The sequence below is a fragment of the Hippocampus zosterae genome, chromosome 3 (genome assembly GCF_025434085.1).
Source record: "Hippocampus zosterae strain Florida chromosome 3, ASM2543408v3, whole genome shotgun sequence".
NCBI classification, from domain to species: Eukaryota; Metazoa; Chordata; class Actinopteri; order Syngnathiformes; family Syngnathidae; genus Hippocampus; species Hippocampus zosterae.
Genome location: NC_067453.1, coordinates 13,295,029 through 13,320,588, shown reverse-complemented (window position 1 = coordinate 13,320,588; position 25,560 = coordinate 13,295,029). Strand labels below are relative to the sequence as shown.

The following is a 25,560-nucleotide window of genomic DNA, read 5'->3' as shown; positions in this document are numbered from 1 at the left end:
AGGCACCTCAAAATATTGGCCCAGGTCAGTCCCTGTAAATGAGACTATTTCACTTGGTTAATGTAAGGATGTGATGATTTAGTTTGTGCTTGGAAGGAAATTTTAACACTGTAGTACTTAGTGTTGCGTTTAGGTGACTGGATATACATTAAAAAATACCTTTCTTCTGTTTGCCACAATGCAAACACTTTGCTGGCATCTTTTGCCATCAACGTTTTTTTGGACTGTGTGCTATAGCTGGATCAAAAACATGAAGAATGAGACATCATAGCAGTGCAACACAATATTTCAGCAAACAAAACTGAAACAAATTCAAGTAAGGACAGTGGAAGACATCGAGGATTTAGCATTAATTCTTCCTTGATTTCACATCAACAGTTTATGATACTGTTCTTCTGTCCCATTTCATTGACGTCTAACTGGAGCTGCTCTCTTGTGGTCGCCAACTGAAGAGTGACAAACAGTGGAGATCACTAGATCAGACCAGTATTATACCAGCCTTTACTTTGTATATTCTAAATGGCAAAGTTTACAATGTCAAATGTCTTTCTATTAAGGTTATTCTGCATATTAACCATATCACAAATACTGTCTGTGGTACGGTTGCCAAATTTGGCAGCGTTTCAAAGTGCACCCTCCCTTGAAGCAATGTTCTTTAAATGGTACAAAGATGCCAAAAGGTAGCCTGTTGTCAATATAAAAATAGCTTATGGTTATTCTCTTGACCCACATCCTCTGATAATGAGTGTGGCTCACTATGTGGGATGCTCTTATCAGAGGCCCCCATATAATTAATTCTGATATCTCAAGCTGCCTTTCATAAAGCTTAAGTTACAGTGAAGCTTCTCTCGCTGCAGCAGCAGGAAGTGCTGCCAACAGTGAGACAACCCTCAGGAGAGTGCACTGACATCCCTCCATTCCACTTACAAAAGTACACAGTGAGGCCTAGCTTATTAGCATAAACAGAATCTCTTTGACAGTAATTCCCCTGAGACTGAGAGGCTGTGCTCCTCACTATAACTTTGCTTATTGGAAAATTGAGCTGTTTTGTAGTTTACGTAAGAGCTTTTTCAAATGTAACTTCTCCATCTTTTGCAGACTTTTGCTGGTGGACGACAGGAAGGGCACCGTGAGGGCTGCGTGCCCGGCTTCCAGGTCAAACAATACCAAGTGGCATACAGGCAAACATTCCAGAAAGGCCTGCCGCTTCTAAAAGGTCAGTAACTGAAATCTATTGTGGCCCTTTTAATTTTTGCACTTCCCTGTGAAACAGGAATGATCATTGTAGCTCCATTCCGTACATAAACAATTTTCATTGATGAATATTCCACAGCACTAGACACTTTAAAGCGCTCAAGGACTACTGTATAATTGTTTTCGACACTTACAGTATATGTCATGTTCTTGTTGATCGTAGTTGCTTGGTAGTGCAACACTAGGGTAGCTTAAACTATTCTGAAATGAACACTCATACTGCATTCCAGAATGTCTGCATCGTGGAGTTCTGACGCACACTGCAGGTGTCATTGCGATTCATTTGAAGAGCTCACATGTGATTAAGAAAGTTTGTATCCCCACAGGTATTCTGCAAACTATAACTTTCTTGCAATTACCCATTTGGAGAACAGGTCTAATGAGAATAATATGAAATCATAGTGCAGGATACAACGCGCTGCTGCAAATACATCACCTTGATTGCAAAGGTTTCTCATAATGCAATGACATATAACAGAGGGTGGCCTGGTGATGAATGATGTCCATGTTCAGACAATAATTGTGACTGTATATACGTGGACATAAATCACAACCATCACCATTACTGAGTAATACATTCCTGTAAAGAGAGTGACATGTAAGATTACTGGAATGTACAGAAGTCAGAACAAACTATTAAATGTGCATACCCATTCACTTTTGCACTGAGTTGTGTTCTGGATGATTACGAGGGTTGAGTCAAATTTGGTCTTGCCCTTTATTTATCCCACGTATTTATCATAGTCTTGCCATATGTGTGCAAAAACGCTAATGTGCACAGTGTGCGACTGCAACGTCCTCGTTGGTTCGCCTGAAGGTCAGAAATAAAATAGATAGGCTGCCCGCTAATCGGCATTAGCCATATTAGCTCTCTCCGTTGATGGATAATGGCTCCAAAATGTCACCTAGCAATTTAAAAACAGTGCTAAAATCAGGCAAGATAGCTTTAATAATGGATTAATCAACATAGCGGAACCCTTCAACTTTAACATTTTATTTATTATAATATTATTTATTTTCATAATCGTGGCTTTTGAGAGAGAGCAGCATACTTGTCTTACCTCGGCCACTTCGAGTGCGAGAATGGTGCACGTGAAATTCCCAATTTACAGCAGCAAAATTATGACAGGGAGGAAGTAGAAGACAAAAAGTATATAAATAAATATAAATATAAATATAAGCACATTAAAAAGGGGTGAATGGGGGTGAGTCCAGGGTCTCAGTACTGTCCATTCAATAGCCTGACATCAGTTGGCAGGAACGAGTGGCGGTATCTCTCCTTGTAGCGCGGGTCTATCAGTCTCTGGCTGAAGGAGCTGCCCAGTGCTATTAGGGTGCCCATGAGTGGATGGGAGGGTCTGTCCATCGTAGCTATTAGCTTAGCTAGCATCCTCCTGTTACCCACCTCCTCCAGACTGTCCAGGGAGCAGCCCAGGACAGAGCTGAGCAGTCGGTCCAGTCTCTCACTGTCCCGGGCTGAGATGCTGCCTGACCAGCAGACGATGCCAAAATGAAAGGCTGAGGCCACCACAGAGTCATAGAAGGTCTAAATGATTGACCCCTGAACTCCAAAAGACCTCAGTTTTCTGAGCAGGAAGCTGCCCCTTCCTGATCAGAGTGCCCGCGTTGTTACACCAGTCTAGTTTATTGGTGAGAACACCTAGGTACTTGTAGGAGGTCACCCTCTCTATGTCTGTACCCTGGATGTTCATCGCTGCACGTGACGACCGTTTCCTGCAGAAATCCACAACCAGCTCCTTAGTTTTCCTAGGGGTTGATCTGGAGGTGGTTCTGCAGACACCAGTCCACGAAGACCTCCTGACTCGCGATCATTTCAGTCCGTAATGAGGCCGACAATTGCATAATCATTAGAGAATTGATCAAGGTGGCCGGCTGGAGTGACATAGCTGAAGTCCGAGGTGTAGAGAGTGAACAGGACTGGAGCCAGGACAGTTCTTGTGAGGTGTTCCGTACATATTCACCTGGGAGGAGGCTCCGGGGACTAACCCAGAACACGCTGAAGGGACGACATTATGTCTCCCAGCTGACTCCCTCTGGAAGAACTGGGCGTAATCGCTCGTGGCAGGGAAGTCTGCTTTAACTGTTGCTGCTGCAACCCAATTCTACATTAGCAAAAGAAAATTGATGCATTGATGGCTGCTGTACGTGGAGCCACAAACCCGATGCAGGGGTGTGAAATTTAGTGATGGTGCATTCCTGTTTGGATCTGCCGAGTTGTGCAGTTTACTGTGAGCCCTTGGAATATTGTTGACTATCCTTTTTAGTACGTGATACCAGCAGAATTTCAATTCTTGCGGGAGCCAAAGCATAAGCAGAATTTTAATTCCTCTGCGAGCATAATTGACTGTGTTTAAATGCACACAATGTTTTCTACTTAAATAATGTACTGCGTCTAGTCAGATGAATCCTTTATCGTCTCAAGCTTTTACAAGCAGTTGTTTTTTTTTGTGGTTTTTCTCAATAAACATGTTCGACCTACACAGAAAAAAAGTAATTCTTCCACCTCCAATCGTTTCCATCCACCTTTTTTTAAACTTTATTTTGTTTGATTTTAGTCACTCGGTGAACCATTTTGTCATCTGGAGGCCCAGTGAAGCGTGCAGTAGTAGTCCAGAGCTCAGTTCTGCTTTAGTGCTCTGCTGTGGGACGACAGAGTGGTTCCATTACCTGGAATATGTTTCCGTCAGCAGAAACACCTCCCACTGTGGGGGTCCCTCTGCTCACAGGCTGTGGATAGAACCCTGCAAATGTCAGCACATGCATGAACATACTGTTTTGCACATGCTTCCGCATGACATGCTGTCGCGACTGCACTGTTCTTTAATGTTAACTCATTCTGTTTTGAACAAGATAAAGTACAAAAAATACTGTTGGGCAAGTGACCCATCTTCTTCCCTGCCGCAAAATAACACAAATTGGAGACAAAACCTCTTCCTGATGCACTGGGGTGTAGCCAAATGAGAAGAGATTTGAGGTATGCCTTGGCAACGGAACACACATGGCTGAGAAATCATTGTTTAGCATGGAGACCATTGGCCGATCTCCGGTTAAATGTCTTCCGACCACGGCCAGCATTGTCCACCACATACTTCCGCCACTGCGACTGCACTCCTCAATTCCTAGTGTATTCATCTGCAGCCCAAATAACTTTCCTTGCAACATATACAATAAAATGCATGCATGCAGTATATGAAAAAAAGAGTTTGATACAATTAAAACAAACACATCACTAAGCATTAAGGTAATATTCTGTATCAACATCTCATATTTGCATGTGCTTGTACCATAGTCTGAGTTCCAACAAATTCCAATGACAAATTTCTCCATTGGGGAACAAATAAAGGCTCATCTTATTGTTCAGGTAATGTATCTAATCCTTCAGTGAGCTATCTAATACTTAAAACGGCTCGAACACTTAATCCATAGTGCTGTGGTGTTCATCTTGTCTTCTTTTTCTGAGAATTGTAAGTTTTTTTGTTCGGATAAAACACCAAACTAGACGAGAGTGCGAACAAAAGAAACCCAACAGTTAAAATACTTCAACCACTTGAATTAATACCCCACTGCCAGTGTCAATTTAACAAAGGGATGGGTTGGTGCAGGGGTCAAGGGTGGACTGAACATGTACCTGTGAGAGGAAACTGGTAGCAAAAATAAAAACAGTCACATTCTGAAAAGAGCTTCTTAGAACACATTTATACCATTTTACATTCCAACAGCAGTTTTGTTCTATTGTAAGCAAGTAAGGAGGAAAGACAGTCAAGAAACAAATAACTAAATAAATAGTTGAATGTTTGCGTGGTTCATTCTAAATGCCAGAGGTTGAAGCCAGACCCGGTGACTCATGCAGATTTATGTAAATGAAGCTCAGCACTTTGCCACCTGCCATAGACCTCTCTATATAATTACAATCAGAGGGTGGGATACCTGTTGGCGCGGAACAAAGTTCAAGGGCATCCGCTTTAGCTAATGGTTATGTTCGACGATAAAATACATGAAAACATTCCCTCTGACTCGGACTTGTGCTGTTCAGTTGCACTTACAATCAGTATTTTTTATTTTTTTTGTCTCATCAGGGGGAGTGGACGGAGCGTTTCTATGCCCTCCACTCTGCACCGCACCTTTTTTCTTTCCTCCGAAGGTCTTTGGTTACATCAAAAATTTATGCAAAGGCAAATCGAAAAATATTTTACAAGCAAACAGAAACGAGTAGGTCACCAAGCCCAGAATGGAAAACGTCTTTGAGAGACATTTCTTACTACAAATGAACGAATTGTGCTAGGTTGAGGCAGGAAGGTTGAAGGAATTAGGAAATGAGACAAGCAGGTTGGTAGGTCTAAATGAGAGATGAACACAGTTTTGTGCAAATGCTGTGTCCTCAGGCAGTTTGAGTTGTCGGTGAAAGGGACAGACCAATCCTGACCAGTGAGATCCAAAAACAGTAAGACAAATGACAAAAACGTACTTACATTCAAAATGGATCGAACTATATGAAAAAGTGGACAAGCGGACAATGTTTCAAAGATTTGCTGTATTTGATTGGTTGATTCAATAGAAAGTAATTTGCTTTAAATTTACGGTACCTTTAAAACTAGAGTGTCCATACTGATTAAACTTGTTTTACACCCATCCTATATGGGGTTATGGTCTGCTACAGGCTCTTAGCGGACTGTAATAATTCATTTTTGAACCCACTTCTGAATTCTGGTCTTGTTGGATGCCATTATTATGCAGTGTTCAGAGAGGAATGACAAGGGATCGGCAGCTCCTGAGAGCTTGCAGTATAATGATCTGATTTATCCGTTGCGTGCCAGTTGATGCTGATTTACGACTAGATTTCCCAAACCTTTTGCGTCACTGTGCCTATGTGGTTGAACATCGAGTACAAATCATGTTAGGAATGGCGTCTACATGCTCTTTGATCTCATACATGGAACTTTTGACACAGATTAAAGGGGAGAAACTTGTGTACTATCATGTTCGGTCCAATTCCACATTGCTTTGTTTGACAGTTGGCAACAATTACAGATGCGCCTTATTAAGATTTTCAGGACCCAAGTGGAACAGCACTGACCCAGACAACCTGTGTGGCTCATTCAGTGCGAACCATTTGCATCAACATTATAATAGGGACCATTAACTTCCAGTCAGTTCTGGAAAAACAACAACACTTCTATTATCATAAAGTGTATGTCAAGCATTAGAATGAAAGGCAGGGGGACACCCTGTACCCACTACCAGTCAGTTACAGACAATTGTTAATGGGATATTCAATGTACACTACAATATACTAGAGGCACCATTACAGCGGAATCTTGTTAGTAATAAACCTTTCAATAATTCCCCATTTACTAACTGTGACATATAGAGTAGATAAGCCTGACATTATCTTCAGATTGGCAAATGTTGTTTGAAAGAGAAAGCGACAGAGCAGGCAACTCCTGAGCCTGTCATAAATAATTTCTAGTGTAAACTTAAAATTAAGTAAATACATGAGAGTCCGGTGGGAAATTTCAAGTCTTATGTATTTGGATCCATTATCCGAATACACAAGAATATTTGAAATATATATTTTTCCCCTGTGACTCATGGCTAACCTAAAGTTATGTGGCAATCTTCAAATTGCTTTTATATACCATCCAAACAAACCAGACAGCTGCACACACATAAAATATGTGAAGTGGAAAAGATTACCTTTCAATAAATTGCTCCTTTTCGTATTGCTTCTCGATCCAAACAATGTAATATTGCAACATCCCATTTATTCTGCAATATTTACTACCATCAAGAGTACAACTGATACTGTGCTGCTATTTCCCACAAGAGTTTGTTTTGACTTCACCTTTGTACATTCCAAAACTAACATTTCTTGAGTGTGTTTCAAACAACCGCAGCAGTGCGAAGGTATGTCATGAAGGCCAAGCAATGATTACGACTGAAAGATTCTTCCTCCCACATCTTTGAAAAGTCGAAAAGGTTTTACAAGAGCAAGGCTTCCCCCCACCCCTCTACTCTTGTGTGTGGTCTGCCATGATTGCACACACACACATGACAATTGTGTTGCTTTTACAGTTGTGTTGTAGTTCAGCTAAGTTCAGCAAGATTGTACCTTGCTCGTCTCCCTCCAAAATGATGCCCACCAGCCTGGTATGCTCCTAAGGACTTTTGCTTTGCAAATAAGATTGTAGAATTATGCATCATTATCATGATTAAATTTAGTAGAGTATTATGCATTATAGCGGTGATGCAGTAAACTGGAGGGCATGCCGCTCTGATAGATGATGAGATAAGAAGAAGAAATGAGGAAAACTATTTTGTAACCTTCAAGCCAGGAATAATATGAGGAGGTTCCTATGGTGAAACCTTTTTTCCTCACTCACAAGCTTTGAATGTCTTGACTTGCAAAATAAAATACCTGAATGAGAAGCGCTTCAGGCTTGGAATTAGGAGGCAAACTTGCTATTTGATGCTCAGCAGCAGGACGTGAATTCCCCCCGGTTGGCATGAAGCCTAAAATCATGTGAAGTGAGCACCAAAGATCTGCTGGCTGGCACAGTCTACGACTCCCTCCTGAGCTCCTGCTGACTTTTTTTTTTTTAATTGTCGTGAAAATTCAAACGTGCTTGAAGTTAGAAAAAAACATTTTGATTACTGATAATATTTATTTTCCCCTCTCTGCTGCTACATTTGCTTTCAAATTTTCGATGATATACTATATGTTTCAATGCTGCCGAACTGGAATGAGGTGCACTCTTTTTCTGGTCTTATCTTTGTTTGATTAATCCATAATATCACATAGGAAAGGCAATTTTAGTGTTTCTTTTCTGTGTTGGAACTATTCATCCTGTTCTCCCCACTTGGTTGTCTTTTTTTTTCTTCTGCATTACATCAGACAAAGTACAATCTTTTTGACGATTCCAACTGAGTCGAATAATCCTTTGGCACCAAATGAATCCAGATGCAAACTGTGAATCAGTTTTACTTTAACTATCGGAACAAAAAGCAACTTTGTCCCAACCACTGTTGCTCTACATTTGATATTTAGCAATAATCTACCCCACAGTACCCTGCCCAACCTTTGCACATTGCACCAGGGCTCACGCCTATTCCATCATCCAAAGAGTTGCATGTATTGATGTTCCCACTCACCCCTCTGTGCCTAGCAGGGCGCATATCCGGATCATGCCACTCTCAGGCCCATAATAGCAAAGCATTAATCACATTTTGTCACTGCAGTAACGGCGACTTGCAGCCTCTTTTCTGCTATATTTTTAATTTGACAATAAATCAAGGTGTGCTTTTGAGGAATGACTGTAATTACAAAAAAAGCCATTACTTTGTATGGATATGCAAATGTGCATGATAACAGTGAGCGGGTGTTTTTTACATAAATTATCAGCCATGAACTACAGTTTGCAACCCCTCACCACCAATCCCCGCCCCCCAATTATTTATCATATTTGAAAGAAACATAATGTAATGAAACATCCTATAATATCAAATAAACACCTGATGTAAATGCATGAGAAAGTCACATCAAGGAAAATAGCAATTTATCCGCATTTAAGATTCAGGTAGAGAATAGGATCAGTCTTTCTTTCAGATAATTATCCCTCCATCCTTTTTCTGATAGGCTTTATCCTCACAAGGGTCGAAGGGGGGTGCTGGAGCCCATCCCAGCTGTCTTCGGGATGGTTGCCAGATAATTGTATATATGTATGTATGTATATGTGTGTGTATATATATATATATATATATATATATATATATATATATATATATATATATATATATATACGAAGAAGAACGCGAAGCGGCCCGTCCGACCAGCTGCATGGTCCCCGTGCGCTCCGCAGATCAGATCACGTCGCGGGGGGAAACAGAAACAATAAAGGCGGTGATTCAAGGGTGTGTATTCGCTTGTGATTGTCTGGTTTTGTGTGCGTATCAGGCCGCAGCTGCTTCGTCAAGGTCTGCTCATGGAGACAGTCGTGGCTTATCAATCCATGCCCGAGAAGGTGGGGCTGATGGTGGGGGCACTAGCTTCCATGTGTACTTCCATCCAGGGGAAAGGGTCCAGATAGCCTTTGTTTTGGAGGGACGGCCGCCAACAATTTCAGACAGCCTTGAGTCCGTGGCCTGTATCTCTTCACTACCGCTGATCAGCCAAATCCGCAATTTCTTTAGGAAGCGCGGATTCCAACTTCTCCAAGTTGATCTCCATCTTACAGACGCTCCAAAACCGCATCCATATTGTGATTGAGCTCAGTCACCACTTGAGTCTGGGTGTTGGACATTCGCGCTAAACCATCCAGAATGACAGGCAGTTTCTTCACTTCCAATAAAGCCACTCGCGTCGGTTGAATTTTGCCATAGAACAGGAAACTGCTAACACCAAAGAGCAGCATACCTGTTATTAGAAGGCCGATAAGGTGGATGTCTTCCACATCCTCAGTATTGACAGGCACACCGTTCTCCACTTTCTCCGGGGATCTAGGGCGTACCCGCCAGCAAATGTCCCCGGGGTCAAGTAGGCTACCCACTGGCTGCTGTTTTTGTTGTTGTTGTTAGGATGAAAATACGCTGTTCTTAGGATGAAAATACGGTCGGAGGTTAGGTGAGACAAAGACAACACGTAGACTGAGTGGCGAGCAAGGAGAGGGTGGGGGGGAGGACAGGAGCTGAGCAAAAAGAGTCCGCCTTCGACGAGAGCCAAGCAGAAAACTTAAATGTATACAGTATGGAAAACAAAAATCGGGTGATGTCCATCCCCCATTCAGCTCGTGTCCTCTACCAGAGGCCAGGAAGCTTGAGGGTTCTGCGCAGTATCCTTGCTGTTGCCAGCACTGCACTTTTTTGGACTGAGATGTCCGATGTTGTTCCCGGGATCTGTTGCAACCACTCATCTAGTTTGGGGCTCACGACTGTCACCTTTACCTTCCAGGCTCTCTCCAGCTCTTCTCTGAGCGCTTGGTATTTCTCTAGTTTCTCGTGTTCCTTCTTTCTGACGTTTCTATAACTTGGGACCACTACATCCACGACAACGGCTTTCCTCTGCCCTTTGTCTATGATCACAATGTCCGGTTGGTTCGCCATTACCATCTTGTCAGTTTGTATCTGGAAGTCCCACAGGATCTTTGCTAGGTCACTTTCCACCACCTTTGGAGGTGTTTCCCATATTGACCTAGGGGTTTCCAGTCCATGTTCTGCACAGATGTTTCAGTAGACTATGCCAGACATATATATATATATATATGTATATATTAGAGCTGTCAAACGATTAAAATATTTAATCTAATTAAAAATGCAACTGTCAGAATTAACTCAAATGAACAAAAAAATTAATCGTGATTACTCACACATTTTTTATCATTTCTGAATTTCCTTTTACATTTTTTCTCCTATTTTTTCCCCATTTTACTGTTCTCATCAACATGAAATCAATCAGTTTTCTCTGTGCCAAATGCAAATATTTACTGAAATAACAATAACAATTTTTGTCACACATTCCAACATCTACATCAACGAAGACTTTACAGATGCCGTACGACAAAAAAGAAAAGAGCTCCTCCCAAAATTAAAAGCTGCACGTGACAGAGGGGAAACTGCCTACTTAAGACATAACAAACTTATTGTCCACCCCCGCACCAGTACTCCAACACAACAGGCTCGAGTTCAACACCATCAAGCAGCATACTGAGAATTTTTCACCACCCGACAATAAAAACTCTGACCCTACTGAAGCAGGAAATTCACATACCAAAAAACATGGACTTTGAATCCTTTGATGGCCCTTCCAACCCTTTGATGACTTCCAACCCTACTGACCACAAGACGTTTGACCCTGAGAACAACTTGGACCCGGACAAAAACTTTTTCAAGACCGAGCGACCGCGAGGGAGCCAGCGACGACTGATCCGTGAGGGAGCCAGTGATGACCGCAGGGAAGCCAGCGACCGAGAGGAAGCCTGGAGACAAGCAGTCTGCGACCACCGTGAGGGAGCCAACGACGACCGCAAGGGAGCCAGAGACGACCGAGAGGAAACCAGCGACGACTGCAGGGGAGCCAGTGACCGCGAGGGAGCCGGGAGACAGCGAGAATGAGGCAGCCGGGAGACAACCAGCAAGCGCGCGTGAGAGAGCCGGGAGGCAGCCAGCCGGCGAGCGTGAGGGAGTCGGCGACGACCGCAAGGGAGCCAGCGACCACGAGGGACCCAGTGATGACGGCGAGAGAGCGAGCGACGACAGCGAGGGAACCAACGACGGCCGTGAGGGAGCCATCGACGACCGCGTGGGAGCGGGAAATTCACATCCCAAAAACATGAACTTCCAACCCTTTGAGGATATTGACTATAAGCCATTCGATCCTGAGAACAATTTGGACCCAGACAATAACTTCTTCAACAACAAACAAAGGGTAACAAACTCTGACTATTACCTGGATGAACAATTCAACACTAATATAAAATTGGAAAATGCACTTTCGGTAATACACTTAAACAGTAGAAGTCTCTATAAAAACTTCACAAAAATTAAAGAATACCTGACTAAATTCAATAAATTTAAAATAATTACCATATCAGAAACTTGGCTTGATGAAGATAAAACAACTGAAATGGAAATAGAAGGTTATGAAATGTTTGCAACTAATAGAGAAAACAAAAAAGGAGGGGGGGTTGCAATATATGTAGACAAAGCACTTAAATGCAGTAAAATCGAGAGATTGACAAACACAATAGAAAACCTAATGGAATGTCTAACCATTGAAATACACAATAAAAAGGCATCAAATATCATCATAAGTTGCATCTATAGGACACCAGGAACATGTATTGACACATTCAATAAAAAACTAACAGATATGCTCAGTTACTACAACGATAAGAAAACACGAATAATATGTGGTGACTTTAACATTGACTTATTAAACCCAAATAGACACAAAAAAACAACTGACTTCATAAATACTATGTACAGCAACAGCTTTTTCCCAGTAATCCTGAAACCTAGCAGAATAACAGTTGACACGGCCACATTAATAGATAACATATATATAAATAAGATATATAATAAAATTGAAAGTGGACTTCTCATTAATGACATAAGTGACCACCTACCTGTTTTTGTAGTTTTTCATAATTATTTCGATAGAAAAGCTAAATCAACAACTCGTATAACAGAAATAAGACTAAGAACCCAACGTTCCATCGATGCCTTTAAGCAAGACCTAGAAAAACAAAACTGGACCGAGGTCTACTCAAACGAAGACCCAAATACAGCGTTTGAAGTATTTCAGTCTACCATAATCTCCCTATATGATAAACATCTTCCATTAACTAAAGTCTCCAAAAAGTATAAAGACCCAAGTAAGCCATGGATAACGAAAGGCACAGAAAACACATGTAAAAAGAAAAACAATTTATATAAATTGTTTTTAAAATTCAGAACTGAAGAAGCAGAAAAAAATATAAGACCTATAAAAATAAACTAGTAAATATTATAAGAACCAGTAAAAGAGATCATTATCATGCACTATTAGAGCAGAATAAAGGTAACGCACAAGAAATATGGAAAATATTTAACCAAGTAATCAGAAATAGTCCTAAAAAAATGATTATCCAGAGTATTTTATCAAAGGCAAAAATACTATTTTGGAAAAAACTTCAGAAATAGCAACTGAATTTAATGAGTATTTTGTCAACATCGGCAGTAACCTAGCAAAACAAATTCCTAATCCAACAAACCTGTTTGAAATAGATAGATACGTAGAAAAAAACTCCTCCACGATGTTCCTTACTGCTGTAAAACAAGAAGTATCAAATATTATAAAAACTTTTAAAAATAAAAAGTCAACTGATTGCTTTAATATTGATATGACAATAATCAAGCAGATTATAGAATATGTAGTGCGACCTTTCACGCACATATGCAACCTGTCATTAAAAGCTGGTATCTTTCCATCAAAAATGAAAATTGCTAAAGTTATTCCAATCTATAAAAGTGGAGAAAGACATCTGTTTACAAATTATAGACCAATATCACTACTACCACAATTTTCAAAAATATTAGAAAAACTATTTTCTCGCAGACTTGATAGCTTTATACAAAAGCATGCGCTGTTAAGTGAGAATCAATATGGCTTCAGGGAAAAACGGACCACCTCAATGGCAGTTATGGAGTTTGTGGAAGCAATAGCCGCTAATATATAGACAAAGAATTTACTGTTGGGGTTTTCCTAGATCTAAAAAAAGCTTTTGACACAATAGATCACAGTATATTATTGAAAAAACTAGAAAGATATGGCATTAGAGGTGTAGCTTATAAATGGATAAAAAGTTATTTAGAAAACCGATATCAGTACGTGCAACTCAACAATAAAAAAACGAATCAACTGAAAATCACTCACGGAGTTCCTCAGGGGTCAGTGCTTAGTCCAAAACTATTCATCTTATATATAAATGATATCTGCAAGGTCTCAAAACTATTTAAATGTGTCCTATTTGCTGATGATACAACTTTCTACTGTTCTGGAATAAATCTGAAACAGCTCCTGACAACCGTAGAAAACGAATTAAACAAATTAAAAAACTGGTTCGACAGAAATTGTCACTTAACCTGAAAAAAATCGAAGTTAATTGTTTTTGGCACAAGACAAATCAAACACCAAGCTAAAATTATGGTAAACTCAATTGAAATAGAAAGAGCGTATGAAACCAAGTTTCTCGGATTAGTAATAGACTCAAAACTATGTTGGAAACCACATATCGATAACGTAAAAAGAAAAATAGCCAAGACCGTAGGGATCCTCTACAAAACCAAGGAAGTGCTAAATAAGAGATCTTTGTACACATTATACACTTCATTATTATTACCGTATACTGTGTGGAAATATGGGGAAATGCCTGCAAAACAAACACACTCCCTATTCTCAAACTACAAAAAAAGCAATTCGAATTATTAATAGATCAAAATATACGGAACCCACAAATCCACTATTTATCAAATTAAATACGATGAAATTTTATGACCTGGTTGACTTTAAAATCGCCCAATTAATGTACAAAGCACACAATAACCTGCTCTGCCAAAACATTCAGAAGTTTTTTGAAATTCGAGAAAGCAACTATGCATTAAGAGGTACCAACTTATTCAAAAAACTCAAAACAAGAACAAACATCAAGCAAAGAAGTGTATTTAGCAAAGGTGTTAATCTGTGGAATAATCTCGAAACGGACTTAAAAATGAGCTTGCTGAGTTCAAAAAAATAGTACAAACAACCTACATCAATCAGAGTTAAAGAAGTGTTCGTTATGTGCCAAAACTACCGTCCGTACAAACAAGCGCAAGCACTTCCCCCGTGCTGCTGGGGCCAACCATTCTGAAAGAAGGGGGTTTCACTCCCCCTAACACAGTCAGGCTATGTTGATTATGTTGATCCTTCTTGCGCGGAAGTCTCTCTACGGTTTTTGTGTCTACCTCATTTCGGATGACTATACTTGGTTCGATGACAACACTGGAGATGTTTAATTTTCGCTAGGTCACTACAACAACAGCGCACTGTCACTGTCAGACGAACACAGAGAAGCTCCACCCGCTCTATTTATATGGACATGGAACGCTGTAACCTTCCACACAAAATAGTTCCTCCTGTCCTGACAGCTCTAACATATATATACCAGCTGGTTCGCTCATCAGCTAGTTCCTGCGGAAGGCTGGTAAGGTGGTGGTTCGCCGCCCTCCGGGCGGCTCATCAGCTAGTTCCTGCGGAAGGCAGGTAAGGTCGGCCTTCGGCCCACAAGTGTTGTTGCTTGGTTCAACTGGTTCTTCTTCATTGCTTATCGCGAAAATAAAGAGATGTTTAGCTCTACTAAATAACTAACAATTTCATTGCAATGCTTGTGGGTAGACAACATTTTTGCGCTAAGATGCCCGCGCGATCGTAGTGAGCCACTGCCTGAGCGGCGCGCAGCGGCGCGGTGAAGTAAGTACGTTTTGAAAAGGGACAGACGGAAGGACAGACCGCGTGCGGGACGACGCGCAATATATATATAGAAGATATATAAAAAAAAAAAATCCTCTTCTCACCCCTTGGGTGGTGTCCGTCCCTCATTCAGCTCGGGTCCTCTTACCAGAGGCCAGGAAGCTTCGGGGTTCTGCGCAGTATCCTTGCTGTTCCCAGCACTGCACATTTCTGGACTGAGATGTCCGATGTTGTTCCCGGGATCTGTTGCAACCACTCATCTAGTTTGGGGGTCACTGCCCCGAGTGCTCCGACCACCACAGGCACGACTGTCACCTTTACCTTCCAGGCTCTCTCCAGCTCCTCTCTGAGCCCTTGGTATTTCTCGAGTTTCTCGTGTTCCTTCTTTCTGATGTTTCCATCAGTTGGGAACACTACATCCACTACAACGGCTTTCCTCTGCCCTTTATCTATGATCACGATATCTGGTTGGTTCGCCATTACCATCTTGTCAATCTGGATCTGGAAGTCCCACAGGATCTTCGCTCTGTCATCCTCCACCACCTTCGGAGGTGTTTTCCACTTTGACCTTGGGGTTTCCAGTCCATACTCCGCACAGATGTTTCGATAGACTATGCCAGCCACCTGGTTATGGCGTTCCATGTAGGCTTTCCCTGCCAGCATCTTACACCCTGCAGTTATGTGCTGGATCGTCTAAGGTGCCTCTTTGCACAACCTACACCTTGGGTCTTGTCTGGTGTGGTATATCTGGGCCTCAATGGTGCTCAAGGCCTGCTCCTGAGCAGCCAGGATGAGTGCCTCTGTGCTGTCCTTCAGGCCAGCCCTCTCTAGCCACTGATAGGACTTCTTGAGATCAGCCACTTCAGTTATGGTCCGGTGGTACATCACGTGTAGGGGCTTGTCCTCCCATGATGGTCCCTCTTCCAGCGCCTCATCCACTGTTCCCCATTGTCTGAGACATTCTCTGAGTACGTCATCCGTTGGCGCCTTCTCCTTGATGTATTCATGGAGCTTGGATGTTTCATCCTAGACAGTGGCTCTCACACTCACTAGTCCCCGGCCTCCTTCCTTTCGGCTTGCGTACAATCTCAGGGTGCTGGATTTGGGATGGAATCCTTCATGCATTGTTAGGAGCTTTCGGGTCCTAACGTCCGTGGTCTGAATCTCTTCCTTTGGCCACCTTATTATTCCTGAAGGGTATCTGATCATTGGCAGGGCATAGCTGTTTATTGCCCGGGTCTTTTTCTTGCCATTGAGCTGGCTTCTTAGGACTTGCCTCACTCGCTGGAGGTATTTGGCCGTAGCCGCTTTCCTTGTTGCCAGTTCGAGGTTGCCATTGGCTTGTGGTATACCGAGGTACTTGTAACTGTCCTCAATGTCTGCTATTGTTCCTTCAGGGAGTGAGACCCCTTCAGTGCGGACTACCTTTCCTCTCTTAGTCACCATCCGACTACATTTCTCAAGTCCGAATGACATCCCGATGTCGCTGCTGTAGATCCTGGTTGCGTGGATCAGGGAGTCTATGTCCCTTTCGCTCTTAGCATACAGCTTTATGTCATCCATGTAGAGGAGGTGACTGATTGTAGCTCCATTTCTGAGGCGGTATCCACAGCCTGTCTTGGTGATTACTTGGCTTAGGGGGTTCAGTCCTATGCAGAACAGCAGTGGGGAGAGTGCATCACCTTGGTATATGCCACATTTGATGAACACTTGGGTAAGAACAAAAGACAACTTTGCAGCGAATTAAAGGCATATGATTCGCTCGTATGTTGTTGTCTTATCCTTGTTGTATACTGTGACATTCTGATAACTCACCATCCTGTTAGCCCACCTGTGACTAATCTGTGGGCCTGGCAACAGGAGTGCCAAGCGCCCATCTGCAATCAGTGTACATTTGGCAATTATTGCATGCTTGTTCTTGACGTGCCTGTCGACTTCCTAAACACGTTAACATCCACTTCCTTCCTGCAATGATCACACAACTATGTGTGCCCGTTTTTCCACAGGAAAAACAAACTTTCATTTCTGATGCAAATTGCCCTACATGCCGCAACTCCAACAAACAGCACTCCTGGACTAAATTCTACATGTTTAATTCAACACAGTCTGTTCACTTAGAGGATATTCATCAATTAGTAAAATGGAAGTTTAAATGCGGCTTTAAAAGGAAGCAATATTGGCAAGCAGAAATTAACTGTTAAGAACAACACTGCATTTATTTTTCTTACCACATATTGGCAGATCTTCATTTTGAATCCGATGATTTGGAATTTGATGGGCACCCCCTTGGAACAGCGAGCACATTTTTTTTTAATGGTTTAATTTGTAATTCCAATCCTGATTAAAACCAAGTGCCATGTGGAGTGCAAGTTGGTAGCATTCCATCTCCCCGGACTGGTCGCGAGTCATTCACACTCAGATTCTCTCGTGTGTAGTCTCCGATTAAACATACTCCACATGTTTTGTAAAGTGTGAGGACACCAGAATCAGAGGATAAAAGCCATGGGAGCAAGGTGAAAACACTCAAACTCCACACAGAAAGAAGCGCTCGACACACGTGCTACCACACTGCTCAATGTGGAACAGATTATCATTTCACCAAACTGTGATTATGGCATTGTTACACAGTATTTTTAACATGAGTCTATTCATGTAACGGAGGTATTTAACTCAATAGACCCAAAACTAAAGTGTGTTTTGTTTTCTTTTTATTTGAAATTTATATCTGTCCTTATTAGGGTAAAAAAAAAAGTTCCACATATGATGTTGATAAAAGCTGCATGACAGCTCAAGCCGAGTTGACTTGGTCTCTAGCATGAATAAATGCAACAGCATTTTGATGGTTTGATGCCCAATAGCACATATTTATATAATTGGCAGCTTTGCAGCTGAAGAGGATGGCTAACAAACATCCCAAGGGATTATCTTGCATTGTCATCTAAACACACATCATTATTTTGTAGCCCACTCTCCATTTCTTGTCTTTGCTAGTTCTATGCAGTATGGGAAGCATTATTCTGATCATGAGCACACTTTGTGCTCTCCTGACATAAACAAGCTTTTCGTGGTTTTTTTTTTGTTTTGTTTTTTTTAGAATGCTTGTTCCTCTTGACACCACAAATGCTTGCAACCAGCCAGTCGCAGCTTTTTGTTGATAATGCTTCACTTACCGGTACTCAAAAATAGAACTGATGAGTGGTCTACTTGACATTGCATTTTTATATATTCCAAACTGGTAATTAGCTGTTCGTCTTTGTACAATAACTTGTTTGAAATTTGACACATTTCACATGCTTTGCCTGTTCTTTCGTTCGCAAATACATGTGGTCCAAATGAGTTCAAAGTTGAACAGGAGTGTTTATCACAAAAGCAGCTGCATCTCAAGTCTTATCTTGAGAAAAGAATATGGATGACATCTACAAGTTGGCGTCCTGTTCTAATAGATTATTGTCATGGGAGAATCACGCCTATTGCGTTGGAGTGACCCTCACCACGACAAGTAGGACGTTTTAGAGGCAAAAGGGCACGGACACCCAAGGCAAGACACTGGCCAGGAGAGATGAAACCACAGTGAGTTGGTCAGATCTCTGCAGTTTCATCCCATACCTGAGGTTTTCATTCAGGGCCACACGAATTGCAACAGCACAATCAATACAAGAATCAATATGAGATGACGTGCATGGGTACCGGTACTTCAAACCTTGTTCTATTCAAACATTCTTGTTTATTCCACTCTCCTCTGTCCTTGGTATTATGTGTATTTTAAGCCCAGGTTGCCCTTCCTTTTTCAAGGACGGCAACCCTACTTGTGTTCCTGGGATTGTAGTTAGTATGCTAATCTCTAAACTATGGTAAAATTAATGAAATAACACAGGATATATAAGACTACATATGCTCATATATAGTCATATAAAGTTGTTTTGACATGTGTATGATTGGAACATTACATTTGATAATACTGTTACATATAATCTCCTTCTCAATTATACACTTTTGCAACATAACCAACCTTGTAGGCATAAATCACCCCTCTGCTGACACTATTAAAAAAAAAAACACCACAAAAAACATTTATATGTTTTTGTACATATTGAAATTTGTCCGAAATCAAACCTCTGTAAAAAAAAAAATCTATTGATTTCCTTTGTCATTCAGTTTCAGTCATTAGTGGGTCTTAAATGTACAGTATGTGTATGTATTTCATTTACATAACAGAAGCATAAATAAAAAGTAATACAGCTCTGCATGAATTACATATTTGAAATGTAGAGATGAGAAATACAATTAAAATAAGACAGAAATAGGGCGGCCCGGTAGTCCAGTGGTTAGCACTTTGGCTTCACAGTGCAGAGGTAGCGGGTTCGATTCCAGCTCCGGCCTCCCTGTGTGGAGTTTGCATGTTCTCCCCGGGTCTGCGTGGGTTTTCTCCGGGTGCTCCGGTTTCCTCCCACATTCCAAAAACATGCGTGGCAGGCTGATTGAACACTCTAAATTGTCCCTAGGTGTGAGTGTGAGCGTGAATGGTTGTTCGTCTCTGTGTGCCCTGCGATTGGCTGGCAACCGATTCGGGGTGTCCCCTGCCTACTGCCCGAAGACAGCTGGGATCGGCTCCAGCACCCCCGCGACCCTAGTGAGGATCAAGCGGTTCGGAAGATGAGATGAGATGAGAGTGAGAGAAATACATTGTTTGAAAAGTTTTCTCTTAAGCCGGTGTTTTTTCTTGCTTCTTGGGCAAAAAAAGTGCAGAGTAACCTCGGCGGCGTCAACTTGGAGGAAGTTGCTTTTCCTGAGAGCTTATCGATCTGTGAACTCCCAATTGATTATATATATATATATATATATATAGAGAGAGAGAGAGAGAGAGAGAGAGAGAGAGAGACTGTACGCAAGCCGAAAGGAAGGAGGCCGGGGGCTAGTGAGTGTGAGAGCCACTGTCCAGGATGAAACATCCACGCTCCATGAATACATCAAGGAGAAGGCTCCAACGGATGACGTACTCAGAGAATGTCTCAGACAATGGGGAACAGTGGATGAGGCGCTGGAAGAGGGACCATCATGGGAGGACAAGCCCCTACACGTGATGTACCACCGGACCATAACTGAAGTGGCTGATCTCAAGAAGTCCTATCAGTGGCTAGAGAGGGCTGGCCTGAAGGACAGCACAGAGGCACTCATCCTGGCTGCTCAGGAGCAGGCCTTGAGCACCATTGAGGCCCAGATATACCACACCAGACAAGACCCAAGGTGTAGGTTGTGCAAAGAGGCACCTGAGACGATCCAACACATAACTGCAGGGTGTAAGATGCTGGCAGGGAAAGCCTACATGGAACGCCATAACCAGGTGGCTGGCATAGTCTACCGAAACATCTGTGCGGAATATGGCCTGGAAACCCCAAGGTCAAAATGGGAAACACCTCCGAAGGTGGTGGAGGATGACAGAGCGAAGATCCTGTGGGACTTCCAGATCCAGATTGACAAGATGGTAATGGCGAAACAACCAGATATCATGATCATAGATAAAGGGCAGAGGAAAGCCGTTGTAGTGGATGTAGTGTTCCCAACTGATGGAAACATCAGAAAGAAGGAACACGAGAAACTCGAGAAATACCAAGGGCTCAGAGAGGAGCTGGAGAGAGCCTGGAAGGTAAAGGTGACAGTCGTGCCTGTGGTGGTCGGAGCACTCGGGGCAGTGACCCCCAAACTAGATGAGTGGTTGCAACAGATCCCGGGAACAACATCGGACATCTCAGTCCAGAAATGTGCAGTGCTGGGAACAGCAAGGATACTGCGCAGAACCCTGAAGCTTCCTGGCCTCTGGTAAGAGGACCCGAGCTGAATGAGGGACGGACACCACCCGAGGGGTGAGATGAGGATTTTTTTAATATATATATATATATATTCCATTCTCTGCTATGGTCTGCATTAACACTAAGCTATAAGCTTAGTTTCATAGGTGACCCATTAAGTTGAAATGTGAAGTGCCTCTTAGCCCTTTATGGACATGTCAAATCTTAATGGAGCATCTGTTGCTATGTTTTGCAAACATACAATGTTGTATCCTCCCAGGCTCGGCACAACATATGCTGAAGTTTGACATTCAATCACCGTATGAGTACATTCAAGTCTCAAGCCCCATTTCCGGCACACAATTGGGTTTCCCTTGCAACGGGTAAAAGATGTTGATATCCAGCACTATTTTGATGCCGGTTAATTAAAGGGTACACCTCCTCGCCCATTTTGAGGAATTGATTGGAAACGTAACAATATTGAAATATTGGATAAACATCTAGTGTTCCCATCTTTTTCTCATCTTGTATTTACTTAAACAGTGTGCCCACAATCCCAATGGTTCATTTTAATGCAAGGCGCCTTGTTAGAAATGAATGTGACATCAAGTCATTGACTGAGCCTTCCACTCATCGATTCCTATTAATTGAAACGCCCGATCGTTGTCATGCTGAGCTGCCAGCTGGCACTCGGCTTACCCTTGTATCTTGTGCTCCTCTTCGGCGTGCAAATAGGTCAATGTAATGCTCGATAGTTGTCCAAATATATTCATACACAGGCAAACGCTTCTCTTTCTTTTTTTTTTTCTCAAATGCAGTGGTGTGTCACACGATGTGTGCATGTGTGATGTGACTCCAATCCGTAAATACTCATTTGGTGCAGATTTTAACGGCCAATTGCTGATTTTCATAGTTTTGTTATCGATTATTTTTTAAAATAATTGTAATTGAGACATCCATACATTTTGTCTGCCGCCATGATCGCTTTTTCATTGACCAGAATGCTGTGCGAGCGGGTTCTGCCTGGGGCAGCCAAGAGCGGTCCAAAGTTGCCTATCAACAACGCTCTGCCACGGCTTTGCTTCCACCAGGCCAAGAAGGAGCAAGTTTGCTTGCATTAGCTGGCATGGAGCTTTGGACAGAAAGGTCCCACAGGCAACATCAATAATAATATACTGTAATGTTGATTACAATAAACAACAATAATAATGATACAACAATTGAAACCAAAATATATTTGAATGCAATTTTTCTTGATAAACTATGGTTTTCCTTCGGACCACAGTCTGTCGGAGATATTTATGGTAGATGGAAATGAGCATACAAAGAAGTGCAATGTTGGTTTTTTTTCTATCTTGTGTTAGAATGATTACACGATAAGAATCTAACTAAAACTTTCAGGTATGATGTTTTAGAATATTATTATTGTAATATATTACATCACGGCCCGGTGGTCCAGGGGTGAGCGTATCGACCTCACAGTGCAGAGCTCCGGCCTTCCTGTGTGGAGTTTGCATGTTTTCCCCGTGCCTGTGTGTGTTTCCTCCGTTTTCTTCCCACATTCCAAAAACATGCATGGCAGGCTGATTGAACACTCAAAATTGTCCCAAGGTGTGAGTGTGAGCGTGGATCATTTTTCGTCTCTGTGTGCCCTGCGATTGGCTAGCAATCGGTTCAGGCTACTGCCCGATGACAGCTGGGATAGGCTGCGGCACGCTCCGTGACCCTTGTGAGGATATAGTGCATCAGAAAATGGATGGAGGGATATATTAGGCCACTAATTGGTAATGTCGTGTTCAAAACACTCAACATGCCTGCTGTTTTAATTTTTGTCTCTAAAACTGCGCTGTTGTACAAATCAGCTATTCAAAATGTTTCCATCTTTGTTAGTCCTGTGTAAATAGGGTTGAAAATGCCCACTCATCTCTCGTGAGTTCATCAATCAAGAAACAGGGGTTGTGCTGCTTTTACTGTACAGATTTAGGTTCCAGATGTAAATAAGCGGGCGGCCCGGTAGACCAGTGGTTAGCACTTTGGCTTCACAGTGCAGAGGTACCGGGTTCGATTCCAGCTCCGGCCTCCCTGTGTGGAATTTGCATGTTCTCCCCGGGCCTGCGTGGGTTTTCTCCGGGTGCTCCGGTTTCCTCCCACATTCTAAAAACATGCGCGGCAGGCTGATTGAACACTCTAAATTGTCCCTAGGTGTGAGTGTGAGTGCGAATGGTTGTTCGTTTCTGTGCGCCCTGCGATTGGCTGGCAACCGATTCAGGGTGTCCCCCGCCTACTGCCCGAAGACAGCTGGCATAGGCTCCAGCACCCCCGCGACCCTAGTGAGGATCAAGCGTCTCAGAAGATGAATGAAATGAATGAATGTAAATAAGCACAGGAAAAATCTTTTATGAAGTGAATTTTCTCTCCATTATCCCCATATCCATTCTGCTTTTGGCGGATTCCTGGCCAACTCATGAAAAAAATAGTACATTCTGTTTAAACACATTTACAAAAATGAGTGACTGAAGGGCCAAAGCATGTCTCATTTGCAGACATTCTTGCTTGGCTCTCGACGAAGGCGGACACCTTTTGCTTTCCGCGCTGCAGTTTCCTGATCTATCGAAAATTCAACCGACTGGAGCGGCTCTCTTGGAAGTGTCGAGGCTGCCGGTGTAAGGTGAAGCTTACACCGGTGAAGCTAGTCCCCCACCATTACCCCCTCCCTCATACATTCCCTTGATTCACCGTCTTCATTGTTTATGTCTTGTGACCTGTTGTAACTGTCATATGCTTGTGCAGGAATTTTTTTGCCTCACTCAAATTATCCTCAAAATGAGGGTAGTCCGAGCGTGGGTTTTTTCTCCCTCCCTCCCTCCCCTGTGGTTTCTTTCTGACCTTCGGGTTGAGTGAACGTTGGCGCGTTTTGGCTGCCGCTGCTCAACCCGTATTGTTTTGTGTTTTTTGTTATTGTAAAGTGTCCTTGGGTGTCTTGAAAGGCGCATATAAATATAATGTATTATTATTATTATTATTATTACATTTGCTCCATCAGCTGAGTGGCCCTCCAGTACTCTTCATACCAACAATTGCTACACATGAGCCTTTCTTGACGAGCCCTAAAAGGCGCATAATTCCACAAAATCTCATTACCTGGACAAAAGACAGTACGGTACTTAGTGTATAATTAGTACATATCATTGTGCTTTGTGACCAGCTAATTCATGCTTTTTTTTTTTTTTTGGTCACATAGGGGTTAGCGTGTCTTAATTGACTGGTTTAGTTACTTTGCAATGGTGTCTGTAATGGCAGACTGCTCTCAAAAGTGATAATTCCCTCAAGTGGGAGCGGAGCTGCAGAATTGAAAAGCAGAATGAGAAATGCATAAATGACTGAAGTTCCACACAGACGCCTGCCAGCACTTCACAGCATGACAGTGCCGAATCCTCGTGGATGTTTGGGCTTTCTGAAAGTGGGACTAGGCCAGAGGTATATTTTAGGCTCTTGACATTAAATGTAGAGCTTGGTCAGTATACCAAAGGCATACTGTATAAAAACACTCGCCATTTGTGATTATATATTTCAGAAAGGAAGCCTTTCAGTAGTCTATATTCATCAAGAACGTGAACAAATACAAAACTTCTAACACAGATACATAGAGATGGAAGTGAGGAGAAACTGAGTGGCAATGTCCTTTTGTCGCTCAAAAACTAGGCTCCATCAATGCAAGATAGATAATGCAGAGTCAAAGGTTTTGGGTCCCAAATTCCTATACGTTCCACATAGAGTTTGGAAGGAGCATGATGGAATTTTAGTCTTCCCATTCTTGCGTGGTTTCTCTCTGGGTATTCCAATTTCCTTTCACGTTCCAAAAATCATGATTGTTAGGTTAACTGTAGACTCCAACTTAGCCATAACGCACGGATCAGTGTGAGTGTGGATGGATGTCTTTATGTTGGTAATCATTTGCTACCCTTAACGGGATGGATGGATCCTTTTGAAGCGGTAAGATGTGTTTTTGCACTCACCCCGAGATTTCCTTCTTATGTCTTCCTCCTCATGTTCTTCACAGAACCCATCCAGCTGTGCTTTGTCAGTGCCTTTCTACAATCTCACAAGCCAGACTTGGTAGAGCGTTGAGTTTTGAAACAATTGGGAGGAAGCAGATGATTGTTTTAGTGTCCAAAAAATGGTCTTTGCATTGAATAAACCATCCATCCATCCATTTTTCTGAACCGCTTAATCCTCACTAGGGTCGCGGGGGGTGCTGGAGCCTATCCCAGCCATCTTCGGGCAGTAGGCGGGGGACACCCTGGATCAGTTGCCAGCCAATCGCAGGGCACACAGAGACGAACAACCATCCACGCTCACATTCACACCTAGGGACAATTTAGAGCGTCCAATCAGCCTACCATGCATGTTTTTGGAACGTGGGAGGAAACCGGAGCACCCGGAGAAAACTCACGCAGGCCCGGGGAGAACATGCAAACTCCACACAGGGAGGCCGGAGCTGGAATCGAACCCGGTACC

General features: G+C 42.4%; 1 protein-coding gene across 1 annotated transcript in view; it reads left to right on the top strand.

Annotated features, from left to right (window-relative positions):
- cdh13 (cadherin 13, H-cadherin (heart)) overlaps positions 1–25,560 on the top strand; it is a 279,370-nt gene that overhangs the window by 71,607 nt on the left and 182,203 nt on the right. Inside the window, exon 2 of the mRNA XM_052061852.1 lies at positions 1,099–1,216. Within this exon, the coding sequence (XP_051917812.1) occupies positions 1,099–1,216 (118 nt within the window). The remainder of the gene's footprint in view (positions 1–1,098; positions 1,217–25,560) is intronic.